At 48.9% G+C, this 21,796-nt stretch overlaps 1 protein-coding gene and 1 non-coding gene across 9 annotated transcripts in view; one reads left to right on the forward strand and one right to left on the reverse strand.

Annotated features, from left to right (window-relative positions):
- CDH3 (cadherin 3) overlaps positions 1-21,796 on the forward strand; it is a 139,320-nt gene that overhangs the window by 103,665 nt on the left and 13,859 nt on the right. For 7 of the 8 annotated variants that reach the window (XM_070771942.1, XM_070771943.1, XM_070771944.1 and 4 more), the window contains 8 exons: positions 82-267; positions 1,888-2,129; positions 2,524-2,669; positions 3,450-3,674; positions 6,855-7,061; positions 9,890-10,020; positions 10,386-10,532; positions 13,160-14,000. In XM_070771942.1, coding sequence (XP_070628043.1) covers positions 82-267; positions 1,888-2,129; positions 2,524-2,669; positions 3,450-3,674; positions 6,855-7,061; positions 9,890-10,020; positions 10,386-10,532; positions 13,160-13,369 — 1,494 coding nt within the window. In that variant the 3' untranslated portion in view covers positions 13,370-14,000. Of the gene's footprint in view, positions 1-81; positions 268-1,887; positions 2,130-2,523; positions 2,670-3,449; positions 3,675-6,854; positions 7,062-9,889; positions 10,021-10,385; positions 10,533-13,159; positions 14,001-21,796 lie in introns of those variants that run through there. The other variant, XM_070771946.1, reaches the window with a different exon arrangement.
- Positions 16,277-16,351, reverse strand: TRNAG-UCC (transfer RNA glycine (anticodon UCC)). The gene has a single exon. It is a non-coding gene; the product is annotated as a tRNA-Gly (tRNA).

The raw sequence follows: 21,796 nt of genomic DNA on the forward strand, positions 1-21,796 counted from the left end.
CAGCGGGTGAAGAGAGGAGGGCCGCCTCTCGGAGGAGTCAGCTTCTCTGCTCTGACAGTGTTGTGTTTTCCATGTTGACAGTATGAGGCCCGTGTGCCTGAGAACACAGTGAGCCACGAGGTGCAGAGGCTGACAGTGACTGATCTGGACGCCCCTAACTCACCAGCATGGCGTGCCACCTACCGCATCGTGGGAGGTGACAACGGGGACCATTTTACCATCACTACTGACCCCGAGAGCAACCAGGGTATCCTGACCACCCAGAAGGTGAATTGGTTTGGGCTTTGTACAAGGGCCACACCTGGGGCGGGGAGGTCTCCAGTCTCCAGGACTAGGGGTACCACTTGCCTGGGACACATACCTGGGACCACTCACAGGGAGTGCACCAGGCCCGTGGCTTGCAACACTCTCCCATCCCTCTTATGTGGGGGAATTCCTTTGTTTAAATCTTCCCCAGAGACCCAGTTCATAAAACAGAGTCACTGATCCAATTGAGGCCAGTCAGTGGGGCCCATCCTCCCAGTGTGTCTAGTGGCTGCTCCTAATTGGTCTTACACAGAAGGTCTGTTTTATTGGAATCCTTGCTATTTTGCCTTCAATCCATAGTTCACATCTTAGTGTTTGGATAGTAAAATGTTTTACTTTAAAAGTTTTAAATTACTTTAACTGTTTTGAATTACATCTAGGCATACCCTTGCCTCTTGAAAAATCTTGAGTAAAATTGATGCTTCAAGAAAATCAGACTAATCTTTCTTGATGTCTTTTACGTCTTGGTTTATTATAAAGAATGGCCCAGTTTGAGAAAGAAAGTGAAAGTGAAGTCACTTAGTCATGTCCGACTCTTTGCGACCCTGTGGACTGTAGTCTACCAGGTTCCTCCGTCCATGGAATTTTCCAGGCAAGAGTACTGGAGTGGGTTGCCATTTTCTTCTCCAGGGGATTTTTCCGATCCAGGGATCAAACCTGGGTCTCCAGCATTGCAGGCAGACACTTTACCATCTGAGCCACAATAGTTTAAAAGCTGTCCCCTCCTTGTAACCAAAGTTTTGTAATGCCCCTTTCACATTGTAAAATGAATTTTGTTTATAACTTCTCTATAATAACTTATGTAATTTCTAGAAAAATGGAATGCCCTAATTAAAATAAAGGAGGATTTTCAGGAAAAGTTACTGATAATAAACTGCTTCCCTGTGTATACCTTTGGGCACAACTATACTAGAAAACATGATGAAGTGGTCAGTTTCTTGCATCTGTTTGTGGAATTAGCCAAGTGTAGTAGATACTGTATGTCGCTGAAGTGAGTCATACCACAAGTGGTATTGATGTTTTTCCAGAACCTCAAATAAACAACTTGAGGAGCTCCCCTCAGAAGTTGCATTCCTAGGAAATTTAGTATAAATTAAAACCACACCAAAAACTTGATTTGTATGGAAAACACATTCTAGACTGTAACTATAAACAGAGCTTCATGCCCAGGAATACATGAATGTCCGGGGGATATTGGCAAGTCCCGTGGGACTTGAGATAGTTCTTTGTGTCCCTGCCCCCACCAGTGGCATTCCCTGTCATTAGGACACCTAGAAATGCCCCCTCCAAGTTCCGACGACAACCACTATGGAGGTCATCACCCCATTGAGAACCAGTTCTAGGCTTCGGGCTTACTAGTCTAGTTGCCTTTGGGGTGATGGTCTGAGAAGGCCCCACTGGGTATCCACTCCAGAAATGCAGGAGGAAACCAGGAGGCTCTATGGGGCAGGGCAGAGGCAGCATTGTTGCTGGTGGGAGCCCCAGCCCCTCGTGATGGGCCCTCTCTTCCAGACATCACAGCACGGCATGGGGCCTCCTCACAAAATGACGACTCTGATCCTCCTTCCTATTCTCTCCCAGGGCTTGGATTTTGAGGCCAAAACCCAGCACACCCTGTACGTCGAAGTGATCAACGAGGTTCCCTTTGTGGTGAAACTCCCGACCTCCACAGCCACCGTAGTGGTCCTCGTGGAGGATGTGAATGAGCCACCCGTGTTTGTCCCCCCGTCCAAAGTCATCGAAATCCAGGAGGGCATCTCCACTGGGGAGCCTATTTGTGCCTACACTGCACGGGACCCAGACAAGGGGAGTCAGAAGATCAGGTACGCAGGGGTTCGGCTCGTGTTCAGCCAAAGACATGGGTACGTTGGATGGGTTATTTATTATATGCATCAGTATTTGTTCTAATTGCCATAAAGACTGTTAAATATTTTGACTACCACCCCTGCACAGGGTCTTCCCTTCCTACCCTCCGTACAGAGGAAGTTAAGTCCAGGGGACAGGTGTTCCCCAATCCCTCTCACATGTCCCTGCTGGCCCCCTCCCACCTTCAGCTCAGGAGCCCAATTGGGGGTGAGATGCGTTTTCCATGTGATCCTGTCTATGAGCCCCAAGTCCCATGAAACCCTCTGCTAATTGACATGAGGAGACTTTGAATGATGACACTAGAACTCTTAAGTATCCTGGGTGTGATTCTTTGCAACTTTTCTGCTCCAGTTACCACATCCTGAGAGACCCAGCAGGGTGGCTAGCGATGGACCCAGACAGTGGACAAGTCACTGCCGCAGGGGTCTTGGACCGTGAGGATGAGCAGTTTGTGAGAAACAACATCTACGAAGTCATGGTCTTGGCCACAGATGATGGTGAGAGCTCCCTCCAGCCCCTCTATGTGGGCCCCTTTGGAGCCCAGGACACAGCAGATCCCCTCTGCAGGCTGAGTGTGATGTGGGGAAGGGAGTGTCAGCAATCCTATCTGAGAGGTCAAAGTGGTCTCTCGGAGGAGACTTAGAGTGGTCAGTCCTAGAGTTGGCCGGTTCCAGTTTCCTTAAGACCCAGCAGTTAGGAGGTATCCTAAAGACACTTTTCAGCCTGTTTGTGCTTTACTGAGCCTTGAATTGGCCTGTTGGTTTCCCCTTGTGATTGATTAAAAGGGGCTGCCTTACAAGTGTTACGATTGATGAGTGATGTCATGCCACGACATGGTTGGGGATATTGATGTAATAACATCTCTATTTGACACATACTGAACCAAGACCTGGAGGCAGGCGAGAGGTTACTGCAGGGCTGGGAAGTGAAACTTCCCTGAAGCTGGTCAGCAAACACATTAGCCCTGAGGTGGCCAATCTTTTTCTCTTGGTGATAGATTGGTAGTGGCTGTCTGAATGAAGTCTCTGTGCTGTGATCAGTTAGTGATGTCTGCTGTGGACACAAAATGAGAATGATGGCATGTTTGCCATGCATTTGCCATCACTGGTTTGATTTATAATGAAGCAAGGGCAGGGAAACTCTTGAAAGGTTACAGTTGGACAGTAAACAGGACCCTTCTGAGGTTTATTGGATAAGTCCTAGGGGAGCTTAATATGGATTCATCAACCCAGCCAAAGGCAGATGCTGAAAAGGGATCATATGTGTGATTTGAACAGGGAGCCCTCCCACCACTGGCACAGGGACCCTCCTGCTAACACTGATGGACATCAATGACCACGGTCCGGTCCCCGAGCCCCGTCAGATCACCATCTGCAACCAAAGCCCTGTGCCCCAGGTGCTAAACATCACAGACAAGGACTTGTCCCCCCACACTGCCCCTTTCCAGGCCCAACTCACACACGACTCGGACGTCTATTGGACAGCAGAAGTCAACGAGAAAGGTAACTGAGTGGTGGTGGCAAATGGGTCCTCTCTCCCCTACCAAGATCCAGCATCTACCTTCCTGCTCCATCTTGTGGGTCACTGAGTTACCGGTCTCCTCAAGAATGTCAGTCAGGGGAATTCCCTGGCAGTCCAGTGGTTGGGACACCTGGCTTCCACTGCAGGGAGCACAGGTTTGATGCCTGGTCAAGGAACAAGATCCTGCAAGCTGCACAGCCAATAACACACAAAGACGATGTCAGTCAAATGCTGCTTATTAACTTAGTCTAAACCTTTGGGAATCCACAGGAATCCTTAAAGACCATTCTAGCCCAACCACTTTCCTATACAGTTGGAAGCACTGAGGCCCAGAGAGAGATGGGACATGCCTTTCTCACTATGACATAATGAGAGAGTCGGGAACCCAGCACAGTAATAACTAACATGCCTGAGCATGCTTGCTATGTGCTATGTGCACTTCAGACACTTCACACAGATTCGGCTACTGAATCCTCACAATAACCCTGTAAAGCAGGTACTGTTAATCATACATATACATGTATGTGCACCCGTTTGACAGATAGGGAAACCAGGGCTTACAGAAACTTAAATATCCTGTCAGGGGCATTATGGATAGAAAATAATGGCCCCATGATTGGGATGCAGGAAGTCTGCTCTACCAGGATCCTCTGCTGCCTACCATTTATCCACCCCTGGCCATTTGCAAGATGCTTTTTATACTTATTTTAAATTTCTACCATCCTCTGTGATCAGTATTTTTATCCCTATTTACAGATGAGAATCAGGCTCAGAAAGGTTAAATGGCATGTCCAAAGGCACAGTGTGGGTAAACAGTGGAAAAGAAGTAGAAGACAAGGTCCCTGGCCCTCATGCCCCTGCTCCCAACCACCTCCCTGTCCTTTCTCTTTCCCACCCCATAACGCTCCTCAGCCTTCAGTGGTTTTTCAGTTGTCACAGGACTGAAGAGGAGACTTACTGGCATCAAATGGGCAAGGACTCAGGTGCGTAAAAACAGTGCATCCATGCCCAAGTGCCAATAAGGCCCCTGGAGAAGCTCACCCTGGTTTAAAATGCCTCCCTCTTCCTCTTGGTGCTAGGGTCCCCCAAGAGGGGAATGGGGAACCAGTACATTCAGGTTCTTCCCTGAAGTAACCAAATGCCTGGTGTCTACTGCTGCTGCTGAGCCTGTCCAGAAAGGACTGAGGAGACCTGCCTCAGACACACACATTGTCCCGTTTTTATGATTCCTCTGATTTGGGGGTATATACTCAGCACCTTTCCTCGAGGAAGCCCAAGTTGGTCTCCTATTACCTCCCTGTGGCCTGAAAGCCATTTTCCCCTCCCTGACTGGTTTACGGAGCATAGCCTCTGAAGTCAGAACACCTTGGTTCAAGATCCAGCCTCTCCATTCACCAGCTTGTGGGCAAGTTACTGAACCTTACTGTTGAGCAGTTTTCCCCACCTGGAGGATGGTGCCAGTAATTGTACCTCTGTACAGTCACTGTGAAGACTGAGTACACGACAGGCACCTACCTCTTCTGGTGCATCAGTGCTCAGTCGATGCCAGTGGCCGTCTTCACCAACAGGCACAATCTGGCTCTGCCAAGAGTGAGCGTTACCTCAAAGCCCAGTGGTACCAACGCCTGACACTACCATTGGTTCTTGGTTTTGACTTAGTCGTTTTATCTGTCTGTGTTCTATTGTGAGAGGAGTTAATCCCAACTCTATACCCATGTGAACTGGGCTCGTTACTTGACCTCCCTAAGCTTCAGTGTCTGTATTTGTAAAATGAGGGGTAACAGAACCTGTCTCTTAAAGTTGAGGTGAAGATCAGAGTCGGGCTTGGCATGTAATAAGTGTCAGTTGAGTCCCCACTGCCACCACCAGCACCATCATCAGCTGAGAAGTCAGCTCTCCAGCCTGGGAGCAGGAAGGCAGGAGGGATGTTCTGGTGAAATGCCCCACGTTGGCCTCTCCACTCGGTGGACCAGACATCCAGCGTGCAGAACTCTGTCTGTCTGCCACTGCTGAGTGGGAACAGGGTGAATTCTCCCTCTGGCCTTTCAGCTAAGAGGGGCCCAGGGAGTGTGCAGAGCCTGTGAACTGAAAGTGGCTCGAGGTCAGTGCTGAAATAGGCCAGCAAGCCTGAGGGCAGGTGGGCTGGAAACGCGGGATTGTTTTTGAATGTCCCAATGATGCGTGGGGTTGGGGGGGCACTGTTAGCATTTAGTGGTGAGGACTTGAGTGCTCAGGAAAGTTCCTCGTGATGAAGAATAGTTCCACCCAAGCTAATAGCACCCACCTTGAGAAACTTGGGTCTAAACCGAAGGCCTTTCTGCAGAGAGGCCTCTGACCTTATATTTCTCACCCACAAACATAGCCCCCATCCCCACTCCATGATGGCCAAGCAGCCTCCCCAGAGTGGCTCCCGTCGTGCAGGCTGCTCCAAAGCTTGGCTTCGGCTCTGTGGCTGCCTGCTGCCTGCCCCAGGCCTTCAAAGGCCAGTTAGCACGGTGCCCAGCACAGCCTCACTGCCGGCACCTCTGAGCTTGTGTGCAGTCACTAATGCTCTGATCTGCTCCTGGTATCAGTTACATCGCCAGGTAATATGCATTTGGATTTCTTAATAACTGATGCTCACTCAGAAATATCCAAGTTTCAGATATATTGAAATTCTATCATAGAGTTAAGGTATAAACATTATATATACAATTGAAAGAGCAAAATGCTGCCATAACAAGTGGTAGTAAACTTTCAGGTAGAGAAACAGGTGGCCAGTTAATATAAATATTAAAAGATTGTGCTAGCTGTCTCTTAGGAAGAACTTTGTTTCTTTGCTTGTTTGTTTTGAAGCAAAGAACAATCTGGCAGCTAATAATGCTCAGAAATTATTGGCCCTGCATGCCATGAATTTTTTAAAATGTCATATTTAGAAATACTGTGATTATTGATTTTCTTAAATAGAATGATGACTTTATTCTTCTATCCAAATAATCCTTCCCTCAGTGGAGGATTTGGCTTGGACCAAGTATCCGTTTGTAACACTTGGCGTAAGTTTGCTTTGACGACATTGCTCCCTGTGGCCCAGATGCAGTCTGCCTCCTCAACTCTCCATCATGGTGTGCTTGGCTCCCACCATTCGTGGCCTTCCGAGGTGAATAATTATCTGTCTGCTCCAGGAGACGCAGTAGCCTTGTCCCTGAAGAAGTTCCTAAAGCAAGGCGAATACGATGTGCACCTTTCCCTGTCCGACCACGGCAACAAGGAACAGCTGACAGTGATCAGAGCCACCGTGTGTGACTGCCACGGCAACATGGTGACCTGCCGGGACCCCTGGACGTGGGGTTTCCTCCTCCCCATCCTGGGTGCTGCCCTGGCTCTGCTGCGTGAGTGCTGGCACCCTCTCCCTCTGAGGTTGGGGTAGTTAGAAACTTGAGTCCACCCCAAACGTAGAGACTCGAGCCACCGACATTGCCCATCTGTTCCTTGTCCTCTTAATTCTGGAAGTGTCATTTAGTCCATAGATGTTTATGGGGCCTCTGGGAGGTGCCAGGCTTTGGGGATACAGTGGGGAGCAGACTTGGCCCTGCTGTTACATCATCTGGTGGCTACAGTGGTGGTTCTGAAGGTGTAGTCTCCAGACCAAGAGCATCAGCATCACCAGGAATTGGTTAGGCCAACTCCCTGGCCCACACCTGACCTACCAAGTCAGAAGCTTAGGGGTAAGACCTAGTAATCTGTATTTTTACAAGCCTTTCAGTGGATTCTAATGCATGTTTCAGCTTGAGAGACACTGGTCTAGTGAGCAGAAGTGTTTAGTTAGAAACTAATTTCTTTGCTGTCATGGTAGAACCTATCACATTTACTTTTTTCACTCTCTGAATTGTCCTTACACAAAAAACACCCATTCAATCACGCATGAATGCAATAAGCACAAGCTTTAATCATCGTACTTGCACTGAGCACTGTGTTAGGTGCTGAGAGTGAAACATTTATGAGACAGGGTGCTCAGGGCTGGTGTACTGGGATGACCCTGAGGGATGGGATGGGAAGGGAGGTGGAAGAGGGGTTCAGGATGGGGAACACATGTACACCCATGGCTGATTCATATGAATGTATGGCAGAAACTACCACAGTATTGTAAAGTAATTAGCCTCCAATTAATTAAAAAAAAAAAACAGACCAGCCCCTGCCTTCATGGAGCTTACTTTCCAATGCAGAGAGCAGATAGCAAATAAGCCAGCAGAGAAATGGGTGTTGCTATGGATTAAAAAAGAAAGTGAGAGGAGGAGATCTGGTATTTTATGTAGGATCGGCAAGAACAGGCTTACTGAGAAGGGGGCATTTGAGTAAAGACCTGAATGAGTTGAGGAAGCAGATCATGCAGATATCCAGGGAACAGCCAGTACAAAGGTCCTGAGGTGGCTCTGTGCTTTGTGTAGAAACAGCAATGACTGTTGTGGAAAAAGCAAGAGGGAGAAGAGAGGTGATGGCTGTGGCGGAGCATTGCATTGGGCATTGTGGGTTATTGTAAGGACTCTGGGTGAAATGGGAAGTCATCAGGTTTGGAGCAGAGGAGCAATGTGATCTGACTTGAATTTTGTAGGATTCCTCCTGAAGAGACTGTAGAGGGCTGCTACTACCATAATTTGGGGGTGAGGGGGGAGTTGTGGCTCAGATCCAGGGTGGCATTAGAGGTGGTGAGAGCTGGTCATATTTCAAGGTAGAATCAATTAAGATTCAGATGAGAAAAAGAGCCATCTATGACTTCAAGGCCTGAACAAGTAGAAACACGGAGTTTCCATTAACCAGTTTGGGAAGGACCATGGGAAAAGTCCAAATGGAGGTAACAGTAGGCAGCCGAACACAGGCTTTGGGTGCAGGTAGGCAGTCCAGGTTGCCTCCTGCCTTTCCCTAAGCCAATGGGGAGGAAAGGGGAGGGAAAGGCCATAGTCTGACTCACACAGGGTGTGCATCCTGAGAACCCAGGGACTCCCAAAGATGGCTCCATCAGTTTTGTCTGGCTAGAGAGGACAATGGTTCCCTCAGCAGGCGAAAAAGGGGGATAAAGCTGAGCAATGGCTGTATCCTCCCCCATTAAACAGCCACAGGGAGGGCCAGAACTGCACTCCTCATGTGGAATTAACTGGGGGTAGTCACAACAGTTAGGGGCAGCAGCTGGGCACTAATAAGCCAGTTCCCATTGTGTCCAAATAGACCTCCAGCCTTTTAGATCATATCACTGAAACCCAGTCTCTATCTTAAAATTCCAAAATAGTGTTTGCACCTAAATTCAGATTACTGTACCACATCAAAGTTGCATTGTCTTGTCTTGAACTTAAAGTCTCTGGCTATTATGGGACACCTCGTGACTGAAAAAGTCATATTGAAAAGTAACATCTGGAAATTCTCTGGCAGTCCAGTGGTCAGGACTGGGTGCATTTACTGCCGTGGGCCCAGGTTCAATCCCTGGTCAAGGAACTAAGATCCAGGAAGCCAGGGGCCCCCAAACTCCAGGATCAAATGCCTGATGATCTGATGAGGTACAGCTGATCATAATAATAGAAATAAAGTGCACAATAAATGTAATGCACTTGAAGCATCCTGAAACCATCCCCCACCTCCATCTGTGGAAGATTTGTCTTCCACAGAGAAGAAAGTAGCGGTAAAACTGGTGCCAAAAAGGTTGGGGACTGCTGCCATAAGCCATATGGTACAGCCAAGAACAAACAAACAAACAAACAAACATCTACTGGGAGATCCCCATCCCACAAAGGAGGATTTCCATAAGGACCAGTACATCAATATGGGAAGACTAACAGTAAAATGATAGAGAATTACAGGTGGGGGAATGAAGTCAGAATACCAGTAGGAGGAAGTGGTTTTAGGCTGAGAGCAGGAAGGTGAGAGCCATGTGTATGCATGGAGAGTGTTCCAGGTGAGAAAAGAGCCAGGATGAAGGTTCTGAAGTGGGAGACTGCTGGGTATATTCGAGGAGCCCTGAGGAGGCCACTGTTTCTAGACCTGGCCAGAGAGGGAGGGTTGGAGACAGGTCGGGGCCAGTCCTGCAGCCTTGATGAGGAGGTGAGGGTTTTCCTAGGTGCACAGGGGCCACTGAAGTGTGTAAAGCTCCGGCTACTGAGTGGAGGGATCAAAAATTACATGGGACTTCAAGAGCTTGGGGGCGAATATTCACACTCCCCAACTCTTGCAGTCCTTCTGCTGGTGCTCCTATTCTTGGTGAGAAAGAAACGGAAGATCAAGGAACCCCTTCTCCTCCCAGAAGATGATACCCGTGACAACGTCTTCTACTACGGCGAAGAGGGGGGTGGCGAGGAGGACCAGGTAGGGCATGGGGGGCCCTCCTGGGGTTGGGAGGCGGTGCCCCCATGGCCCCTGGCAGGGATGGTTGGGTCAACCAACTGACCATGTTAGCTGTGTCGCCCAGACCCTGGTCTGAAGCGTCAGTTTTCTGAGAGGGTGCCTCGTCCACTGCTCCAGTCTCTGGCCCCAGCCACCCCAACCTTGAGCCTGTGCTTAATCTGAGAGGAGGGGGTGTGGAATCTAGGGCTTTCAGAGATCTCTGACATTGTCTTCTAAGACCTACTCTTGAACCAAAACATCCAAGTGGCACAGAAGTGGGATGAGATGTAAATGGGGGGAGTGGGAGGCTTCTTCTCCATTCCATGTTCTCCTTCACTTTCCTGAAGGACTATGACATCACCCAGCTCCACCGGGGTCTGGAGGCCCGGCCTGAGGTGGTTCTCCGCAACGATGTGGCACCATCCTTCATCCCCACACCCATGTACCGTCCTCGGCCAGCCAACCCAGATGAAATCGGCAACTTCATCATTGAGGTGAGGCATGGGGGCCCAGCCTAGGGCAGTCCTTCGTTCAAGCACCAGCAGCTTGAGAGAAAGAGCACAGGCTTGGAGTCTTGGCTGTGGGTTCAAATCCTGGGTCTGTCACCAACAAGCTAGCTGTGTGACCTCTGGCATATATAGCAACTTCTGGGCCTCCTGTTTCCTCCTCCATTAAACCCAAAGTTTCGAAGTGGTTAAAGAATAGGTCAGGAATTCTTTCTTTTCTTTTTATTTGTTGATGTTTATCATCTTCCCTGGTGGCTCACATGGTAAAGAATCTGCCTGCATTGCTAGAGACCTGAGTTCGATTCCTGGAGTGGGAAGATCAACCCACTCCAGTATTCTTGCCTGGAGGATTCCATGAACAGAGGAACCTAGCGGGCTACAGTCCATGAAGTCACAAAGAGTCAGACATGACTGAGTGACTAACACTTTCACTTTCATTTATCATTGAACAAAAGTAAGAGAGGACTGGGTCTGGCACAGATGAACAATTTGATCAATAAAAACCAATGAGGAAGAGCAGGCTCTGTTGCAGTCTAGATGAATTCAGAGTCAAGGCTCTTGACTTTTCCAGGTGATCTCTGGTTTGACAGGATTTTTGATTAGGAATTATTTCTTTATTCAACACATATAGTGGTTGTTAGGAGAAAACTCGGAGCCGGACTCCCTGGGTTTGCATTTGTAAAGATCTCAGGTGATTCCAGCGTGGAGCAAAGTTGGGGGCCTCTGGGATAGGTTGGTTTAAGGACTGGATGAGTAAGGACCGAGCAGTGCTGGCTCAGGAAATCTCTTGGGGAACTTCAAACACTGAAGCCTCTGACACCCCCCAACCCCACCCACCCCACCCCCTGGACTGTGATTTAATTGATCTGCATGTGGGCTAGACTTCAGAATATTTTTTTTAAAGATTCCCAGGTAATTCCCCTTGGCTATCTATTTTACATATGGTAATGTAAGTTTCCATGTTACTCTCTCCGGAAACTCAAACCGGGGCTCTGTGTCCACCTAGAGGGGTGGGATGGGATGGGGAGGGAGATGGGAGGGAGGGGATATATGTATACCTATGGCTGATTCATGTTGAGCTTTGACAGAAAACAACAAAATTCTGTAAAGCAATTATCCTTCAATTAAAAAGTAAATTAATTAAAAAAAAAGATTCCCAGGTAATTTAAGTTTGGGAACCACTGGCCTGGCACCTATCCTGTATTAATTAGGTAATGACAGCTCTTGTTGCTAAGTGTCACCCATATTCTCAATTCTGGGCACATACTTGATTTATCTAAGGAATTTTTTAAAGTATCAGTGACTTGAACCCAGATATTCTTTTTTTTTTTTTTTTAGGCTCTGATTTTTTGGGTTTTTTTTTTTTGGCCATGCTCCACAGCATGCAGGATCTTAGTTCCCCAACCAGGGATGGAACCTGTGCACCCTGAAGTGGAATCGCAGAGTCCTAGCCACTGGATCACCATGGAATTCATAAGCTCTGATGTTTCTTTAGTTCCCCAAGAAATAAAAGATACAGGATATATATATATATATATATATATATATATATGAAATAAAATATACATAGGAGATAATGATGTGAGGCTAGCATAGGCTGGTACCATGAAAGTAGTCAGTAAAAGGTTTTTAATAAGAGGGAGGGAAGGAGGAGGGAACAGAAGAGGAAGGAGGGAAGGACGGATGGATTTGGGAGGTTGGAGAAAGCAGCAGTAGGCACAGGGCTCAGTGGGTGGTCAGGATACCTTACTTTGGCCTGAACTCGGCTTACCTTTCTTGCTTTCTCGAACTAGCGAGACTCCGTTCTTTAGCCTTAAGCACATTTGAGAATCCTGTACAGAAACAAAGGCGTCTGGGGAATGTTGCTCAGGGCATCTTTGCCTTGGAGCCAAAGGCCAGGAGATCTTCTGACAGTTTTCAGAATATTTGTGTCGGATAGTTTGCAAATAACTGTCTGGTTTAATGCCTCGCTGTGTCAGCTCTGCAAAGGAGGAATTCTGTTATGGTCCCCTGTAACTCTAATATGCACTTTTATATTTATATACATTCATTTCTTCCTCTGAAACTATATGAAGTCTCCCCATTTTTGAGATGGAGGGCTTCCAAGGTGGCACTGCAGGAGACATAAAGAGACGTGAGTTCGATCCCTGAGTCGGGAAGATCCCCTGGAGGAGGGCATGGCACTCCACTCCAGTATTCTTGCCTGGAGAATCCCATAGACAGAGGAGCCTGGCAGCCTGTAGTCCATGGGGTTGCAAAGAGTCAGACACAACTGAAGCGACTTAGCATGCATTTTTGAGATGAGGGAAACAAAGGCATGGAGACTTTAAGAGGCTTGCCCAGGTCTACACACTCAGAAGTCTGTGTGAAGTCTGACTTCAGAGTCCCCACCCTGATCCGCTGGCCTGTGGCGCTGAGCACTCGCTTTCAGCTGGGCCCTGAGCTGAGGATTTACGTGCATTTCGTGTTCAACCTTCAAAACCTTAAGGGAGGGGAGACAGGGCTTCACAGATGAGGAAACACAGGCTCAGCCAGATGAGTTCACTTTTCTGAGCTCTCGCAGCTGCCCAGTGTCTGGTCCCACAGTGCTTAACACCCTGCTCTCCATCCCCCAGAACCTGAAGGCAGCCAACACAGACCCCACGGCCCCGCCCTACGACTCCCTGTTGGTGTTCGACTATGAGGGCAGTGGCTCCGATGCCGCCTCTCTGAGCTCGCTCACCTCCTCAACCTCTGACCAGGACCAAGACTACAACTATCTGAATGAGTGGGGCAGCCGCTTCAAGAAGCTGGCGGACATGTACGGCGGGGGCCAGGACGACTAGGACTCCCTAAACGCCGGGCTGCAGCAGCGTCTCCAAGGGGTCACTATCCCCACGTTGGCCAAGGACTTTGCAGCTTGTTGAGAATTGGCCTTAGCAACTTGGAGGGAAGAGGCCTCGAAACTGACCTCAAAGGGGCAGGTCTCTATGCCTTTCAGAACGGAGGAACGTGGGCAGTTTGATTTCAACAGTGAGCACCTCTTAGCCTAAGCCAGGGCTGCTCAATTTCTGGGAGTCTCCTCGCTACCATAAAATGCTCAGCGCTGTGTCCTGGGTTTTGACTGACTCTGACTTTCCCATGACGGCTTTTGCTCTGGAATGGACCCTTCTCCTTAGTAACAGGCCTCTTACCACAATCTTCGTTTTTTTTTTTTTAATGCTGTTTTCAAAAAGTGAGAGGCAGGTCCTCAACCACCCCCTGGAGCGCTCCAGAAGCCCAGGCGTGCCCTCATGCATTTCTCTGTGGTCTCTTGGCCCCCAGACCTCCTGTTTGATTGGATAACTGCATTTTTATACTGAGCACATCTAAGTGGTCCTTTATTTTTTATTTTCCCTATCGAGTGCTGTAGATGAAGAGTGATGACAATCCTGTAAATGTACTAGAACTTTTTTATTAAAGGAACTTTTTCCCAGAGGTGGCAGGGGAGTGAAGTTTTGGGGGTTTTTTAATAGTTTTGTTGACGTATAATTCACATATCATATTCACTCATGTAAAGTGTACAATTCAGTGGTTTTCTAGAACTTGCAGTTGTGTGGAGTTGTGCTTTTATCCCTGTGGGCTTCACCCCAGCTTCCTCCTGATAGTAGTGGAAGCTCAGGATGTGTTTACAGACCTGGGAGGAGGCAGACGTCAGCTCGCCGACCTACAGATGAGAGCTGCTGTCCCTGTGTGAGAACCATTAACTTCCTTACTCCTGACCGAGCCGCACCACAACTGCAGTACTGGGAGATTTCCTCTTTTCTGGACCAGCAGTATGGGGAGATTTCCTCTTTGTGCTGTGGACTCTATGTTGAAAGGCAGGATGTTTGCAGGGTGGCGGGGGTAGGGGAGGGTGGGGTCCAGCTCTGCTACTTCCTAGCAAGTTGCTTAACCTCTACCTGCCTCAGGTTTTTCATTTGTAAAATTGGGAGTTTCCATGGAGATGAAGTGAGTTCATATCCAGCACATAGCAGGTGCTATCCGTGTTCATTGATAACAGCCACCGTTAGTCAATACTTTTTAGATCCAGACAGCACTTAACTTCCAATTATTTCCTTTCAACAAATCCTCACAATCACCCGCTGAGGGAATCTTCCTCATTTTAAGAACGGCCTCATTTTATTTTTTTGTTAAATGACACCTGTTTGTCACCAGAATCAAGCCAGAAAATTAGAGAACTCACCCAGGATGTCAATGAAATTAGAATATTCCGGGCAACAACAGGGCACAGATGGCAGGATGAAGAGGCAGCAGGAATTCCACGTGTGCCCTTGTTAAAGCAAAGTTTTAAATTTATCTTTACAATGAACTAGAAGAAAAGAATCTGAAGTGCAGCCGCGAAAATCACTGAAGTGGAAATAGATGTCTCCTTCCTGCGAGAGAATGACTGATTCTGTAAAGAAATGGTACTCCAGGGGGCCGTCCCTGGACCAGCAGCCTCAACACCACTGCCGAACCAGCAACTGCAAGCAAGCGAGACCCTGCAGTCTGATCTGACAAGCCTTCCAGGTGATTCTGATGCCCACGCAATTTAAGATTGAGACTCTGAAGAGTCCTAAAGATTGAAGGCAGGAGGAGAAGGGGATGACAGAGGGTGAGATGGTTGGATGGCATCACTGATTCGATGGACATGAGTTTGAGCAAGGTCTGGGAGTTGGTGAAGGCAGGGGAGCCTGGCGTGCTGCAGTCCATGGGGTCACAGAGTCAGACACGACTGAGTGACTGAATTGACTCTGAAGGGTGAAGCTGTGGGTGTCCTGAAGCCTCAGATTCTGGATGGGGAAGTTTAAAGGGAACAAAGTCTGATAAGAAAGTGTCTCACCCACCCTAGGTCCACAGTGCCTCAGCCCACGCTCCTGGCTGCCTCCTGTCTCTCCCTGGAGCTGCAGCCTCTGACTCCCTCAACCTCAGCGTCCCCCCTACCAGGGCCCTGCAGCTCTTGCTGATAAGGTTGTGTGGGAAGAATTAAGTGTCTCAACTAGCAAACACCTGCTGCCCATTATCTTAAACTCCTCTCTGAGAAGCCTGAATAAAGCCTGAAACCCTGTATCTTTGCTGAGTCTAATAATAAAACCAAGCAGCCACTGTCCAGGCTGGCCTTCCTCCTCTGAGATTTTTTGGAGAGGGAGTGAAGGAGCAAAATCAACCTTTCCTAGCCAAGCCTGCTCTCTGCAGTAGATCTGGATTCCCTTGACAATGGAACTGCCCTGCAGCCTCTGAGTGATCTGGAAAGAAGGATCCTGGGCTCTGTGATGGGGATGGATGTTATGTCACCCTCTCACTTGGGACCTGTGTCTCTTCTGCAAAATGGACTCTGGTCTTTAGGACCTGTAATAAGTCAGAATATTTGCAGCTAGTGACTCACCAGGGCCAACCACTCAGTGAATGCTAGCTGTAGATAACCAGTGTGGCCAGCCAAACCAGTGGGGACTACTTGAATGTTGGCCTTTGCACACACTGAACGTTAATCCTTCACATTTTGATGTGCAACAGTAGAGCATGCATCCTTCCATCCTTTACTCTCCCCACCCTCCAATCCACTACACAATTCAATCCACTACATGCACATTTTGCATTGTATCTTTTCTAACAGGATGTGCAATGAGACATTGCCTTCTTGTCTCCAACACATCTAACTCATCATGGATGAGTTAGCATGGTGTTTTTTTGTTTGTTTGTTTAGCCATGCCATGCAGCATGTGAGATCTTAGTTCCCCAGCCAGGAGTTGAACCTGGGCCCCCTGCAGTGGAAGCACAGAGTCTTAACCACTGGACACCACCAGGGAAGTTTCATGTTAGCATGGATTTATGGACAGGGAGGTCTGGTGTGCTGCAGTCCATGGGGTTGCCAAGAGTCAGACACAACTGTGCAGCTGAACTGAACTGACTGAGTCTCACTGCCACCCATGGGCACTAGTGATTGTAGTTTTTTCCCCGTAACAGTGTTAAAATAAATTCCCTGGAACATCCATCTCTGCAGACGCCTCAACACCAGTCCTCCAACACCTGCAGAGAAGTGAGGGGGGCCCATGGTCCTGGTTGGGATCAAGGCTGCCTGATTCTGAGTGAAGGTCCAGGATGATGGGTTGGTGCTGAAAGGACTCCTCAGGCTCATTCTGTTAAATGATTTCCCCTCCAGACTTAAAGCCAAAGTTGGAAAAACCCTAGTCTAACCAAAAAAAAGATAAAACCATGGGAAGAAGGGATCAGTTTGCTTGGAGACTGGCCTTTGGCCTTGTCCTCCCAATGCTTCTCCTTAAGAACCCAAATGCAGAGCATTTTTAAAATCTGCCCGTCATTTTTCAGATGGGAAAAGATAGAGGTTCCAAAACCAGGCACTCCCCAAGATCCCTCCAGTGGAGCTCAGACGGACAGAGCCCAAGACTCACTTCTCACCGTGCCTTTTCCCTGGCACCTGACCATCTTTTTTTTCCCTCCCAGAAAGGCTGCTGATAGGACCTGTATCACCAGGCAGGCTTTGCCCCAGGCCTGGAGGGGCCCAAAGGGATGGCTGTCATCCCTGGAAGGTTGGCAAGTAGCCGAGGCCTCGAATTCCTGGCTTCCTATGGTCCTAGACATGGACCTTCCTAACCACAAGCCCACACAGGGATGCAGCAAGAAGACCCAGGTAGGGAAATGCTGAGGGCTGGCCAGTAAGGAAGGGGCCCTGAGGTCAGCCAGGCAACAGTCCTGTCATTGAAAGGGTGGGGCGGTCACCCTGGGAAGCTTCTCGGGCAGCCCACACCCTGCGTGTTCAGTTCCAGATTCACCCCATGCCTTGTAGCTAAAGGCAGAGCCTACCTCTCACCTTCCACTAAAGTACTCCCATCAGGGAGGCATGATTCAAGGCACAGGTTCAAATCCCAGCACCTCTAGGAGTGACCCCTTAGGTTAATCACTTAACCTTTCTGTGCCTCACTTTTTATCGACTGGAAGATGTAGGAGTGAGTTAATATCTGGAAAGTGCTTAGAAGGGTTTCTGGCACTGGAGTAGGTGTTGTTCTCATCACTACAGTGGTGGTAGTTGAGTTACTGGCAGGGCCAGTTACCTCCACACTCAAACCTTGGATGGAGACCGCCCTTCCATAGCTGTTACTTCCCTGGAGGCACTTCCTCTATGAAGCCAGCAGAGGGCACCATTCACTCAAACCACAGCATGGCCAGCGCCACTCAACCTGGTCACTGAGAGGGAACTGGGGGTGGAACAGTCACACTGGCTGCCATGTGGCAGGAACTGCCTTGGACACTGTGATGGTGATAGTGATGATGAGAGTGGTGGTGGCAGTCATGTTTATCGGGCGATGACTGGCCAGGCCCTTCACATGCGTGTAGTCAGTTATGTACATTCTGACACCAGCAACCATGTGTGGGGTTTTCATTTTTGAAAAATTGAGCATCAGAGAGATTAACAAATATACAGAGCCAGGAAGTGGTCTTCTTGATTCCCTAGTATTACAGGCGCTTTTTTTAACTAATAAGAAAAAAATTTTCAGCTTCGTTGGGAGTATGAGCACAGGCAGGCAGTGGAGGAGACCCTTCAGATATGGAATAGCCTCCCCTCCTGCTCCCGCCATGACACAGCTGGCCATACCTGATCCTGAGACTCTAAAGTCCTGACACAGAAATTTCCAACTGCTTCTGGGGCATGTGGGACATCACCCCAGAGCTTTTTTATTCATTAATTTAACAACTATTTATTGAATGTGTGTACTGTGCCAGGCTGTGCAACCTGTTCTAGGTTGCAGGGAATACAGAAATGCAGAAAATGAAAGAGTCCAGTCCTAATATATGGGGCAGGGAGTGGCACTGGGGAAAAAAATGTGTGTAGGGTCCACATTTGAAAAGACCCTGAGGCTGGGAAAGATTGAAGGTGGGAGGAGAAGGGGATGACAGAGGATAAGATAGTTGGATAGCATCACCAACTCAATGGACATGAGTTTGAGTAAACACCAGGAGTTAGTGATGGACAGTGAGGCCTGGCATGCTGCAGTCCATGGGGTCACAAAGAGTTGGATACGACTGAACAATTGAACTGAACTGAACTGAGGATCCACATACCATATAAGTTGAGGTCATAAACTGTTAAATAAAAGATCCTCTCTTCCTACATGGACAAGCATGTCTTCATAGCTATCTGGAAGACCAGGTTTTAATCTGGGTTCCCAGACACGTAGGGTACTAGGTGGGCAGAGTTAGCCCCCAGCCCAGGAGTGGCAGTCAGCTTGCCACTCTCCTCACCCCAGGCTCCATCCTATACCATGAGGGTCCTTGTGCACACGTGTGTGTGTGTGTGTGTGTGTGTATTCCCCAGCCCACCTGTCCAAGCTCAGTCTACTGATCTAGAGTAGCCTTCCACTGACCTTGGGCCTGGGAGTACACCCGGGCTGTGCTGGCTTCCCTCAGGACAGGTGTGGGGAGGGCCTGGGACCATTTGTGCTGGGCAGAGTGGGAGACAGGTTCTAGGAGTCACAGCTCCATAGCTCCTTAGGAAGGGCAGGGAGGCCCAGAACAGGGCCTTCCTGCCCAGCCCAAGGGCCATCCTGCTGACATTCAGTGGGAGACAGACTGTAAACAAGATGAATCAGTAAAATAGAACAGTGAAAGGTGAGGCTATAGAGGAAAGTAAAGCTAGGATCAGTTCAGTTCAGTTGCTCAGTCGTGTCCGACTCTTTGCAACCCCATGGATTGCAGCATGCCAGGCTTCCCTGTCCATCACCAACTCCCTATGATGGGTGTAGGAAATAAGGGGCTGGAATTAGTGTTTGATTCTAGTAGTCAGAAAAGGCCTTGCTGAGAAGGGGTCATCTGAGCAAAGAATGAAGAATACTGGGGAACAAGTATGCAGCTATGTCTAGGAAAAGTTGCGAATGCTAAAGCCCTGAGGCCAGAGTGCTAGGGGAACTTCAGCTGAGTCCCTCAGGGAGGCTGCTGGAGCAGAGGGAGGAGCCAGAACGCAGTGGGAGATGAGATTGGAAGGATACGAAGTGGGGCCCAAGTGCCCAGTCCTGAGCCGCCACCTCCACACCCAGCCTGCAAGCTGAGATGAAGGCAAGGCCTGATCCCAGCAGCCCTGGAAAAGCCGACTCAGCAGCCTCGCCTCCATCCCAGAGTCGGCGAAACCTGATTCCTCCTCTGCTCCATTCTCAGCCACCAAGAAGGCGGCCTGGACCTGTCCAGGCCTGCGGGCAGCTGCAGAGTTGGCAGGCTGGAGCAGCAAGATTCTTCTCTGTCGGGGGCCCCTGAACTGAGGGAAAGGAGCTGTCACAAAGAAGCCCCGGGTCTGGGGGCACAAAGCCCTAGTGAAGAATAGAGCCCCTAGAGATCACAGAGGCGAGGGTGTGGCTCACCAGCCTCCTTTCCCCCCTAGACCACACCTCTCTCCAAGGGCTAACAGCAGGCCAGTGTGAGGCAATATGTGAAAAGCACTCAGTGCTCTGCCAGACAGGCAGTTGGGGCTCAATAACTGGTAACCGCCACCACCACTGTTGTTGCTGCTTGTTGTTAGACCTTCTGCAAGGCCGGGTGGAGTCCAGCCCTCAGCTGCCTCAGCATTCCTGTGCCCACTGCCCAGCACGCGGCAGGGGTGTGACGGGCCTGGAGAGGAATCTGAGAGGGGATGGGTGGGTCAGGAATGCCCGGGCTCACTTCCATCCATTCCCGTCCCACTGCCTTCCAGTAAACCAGGGCCAGCCAACAGGGCAGTGGAGGGCAAGCCTGTTGTACCCTGGAGCCTGACAACCCAGGGCTTCCGGTGAGGCAATACTAAGTAATTTCGGGAATTACTACTTTTAGAGCGGCTGTGAGTTATGTACATGTACTATGTGTAAGATGATACCCTGACTGACATTTCACTGCAAATCAAAACCAGAGTTTAAAATGACCCAGCAGGCTCTGCAGGATCTGACCCCATAGCCCCGGGACCTCTCCTCCCACTGCTGTCCCCTCACCACTGCTCTGGCTAGTCAGCCTCCTGTTCTTCTCAGGATTGTGCAGGCTGGTTCCCACCTTGGGGCTTTTGCACTTGCTGTGCCCTCTGCCTGGCATGCCCCTCACCCCAGGTATCATGGCTCCTCACCTCCTTCAGGCATCACCCAAATGTCCACCGGTCAGAAATTCTGTCCCACTTCAGAAGTACAACCCTGCCCCCACCCACTACACCTTATTTTTCCATAGTATTTATTACTTGTCACTGTACTGAACTATGGGGCTTCCCTGGTGGCTCAGATGGTAAGGAATCTGCCTGCAATGCAGGAGACCTGGGTTGGGAAAATTCTCTGGAAAGGAGAATGGCTGCCCACTCCAGTATTCTTGACCAGAGAATCCCCTGGACAGAGAAAATATATTTTATCCATCTGTCCTCTGCCCTCCCAAACCCCCATTTAATATAAGCTCCATGAGAACAGGGATTTTTATTTCTTTTTTTCATGCTACATCTCCAGTCCATGGAATAGTTCCTGGAACATTGTAGGTATTCAATAAATGTTTGTCAAATAAAGGAATAAAGGTGCTTTACAGTCCTCAAGGAAGGTTTTATAAACTACCTCCCCGACCATGTGGCAGGCAGGATCTTAGTTCTCTGACCAGGGATGGAACCCATGCCCCCTGCACTGGAAGTGTGGAATCATGACCACTGGACCACCCAAGAAGTCCTCTATAATTTCCCTTTTGGAAGTGAGGAAGCTGAGGCCCAGGGAGGCAAGGTAAGTCACCCATGGTCATGCCCAGATGGTAAGCAGCAGAGCTGAGAGAATCCAGGGATGCCACTTGTAACATTGCCTTTTTTTTTTTTAATCTCATTTAACCCTGCAGCAGTCTTGGGGTGCTTATGTTCATACCATCCTACAGACTGAGGCTAGAGAGAGGTGGAAATGAAAGATGGTGCTGGTTCTGTCTGTTCTGACCAACTCCCAGAGTATAGGCTTTAGGCCTGTGTGGGATGTGAGAGGGTGTTGGGTGATGTGTGAGCAAGGTATTAAAGTCTAATGTGATCCTGAATCATACACAGAGAAAGTCATTCCGTTTTCAGTTTTCTTTCAATCTTTTTTCTGCTTGGGTCAAGGAAAGAGTCCTCTTTTTTGTGCTTAGCAAGTCTTCAGTGACTTTAATCTTTATGGTTCTCTCTCTTAACCAGAGAAGCAAGGCCTAGAAATTAATGACACTGTTCCATCATCATTGTATTTATTTTCACCTTAGTTATGGCAAAGGATGCTGGTTTTTCATTTACAACATTG

The sequence above is a fragment of the Bos indicus genome, chromosome 18, assembly GCF_029378745.1.
Source record: "Bos indicus isolate NIAB-ARS_2022 breed Sahiwal x Tharparkar chromosome 18, NIAB-ARS_B.indTharparkar_mat_pri_1.0, whole genome shotgun sequence".
Classification (NCBI taxonomy): domain Eukaryota; kingdom Metazoa; phylum Chordata; class Mammalia; order Artiodactyla; family Bovidae; genus Bos; species Bos indicus.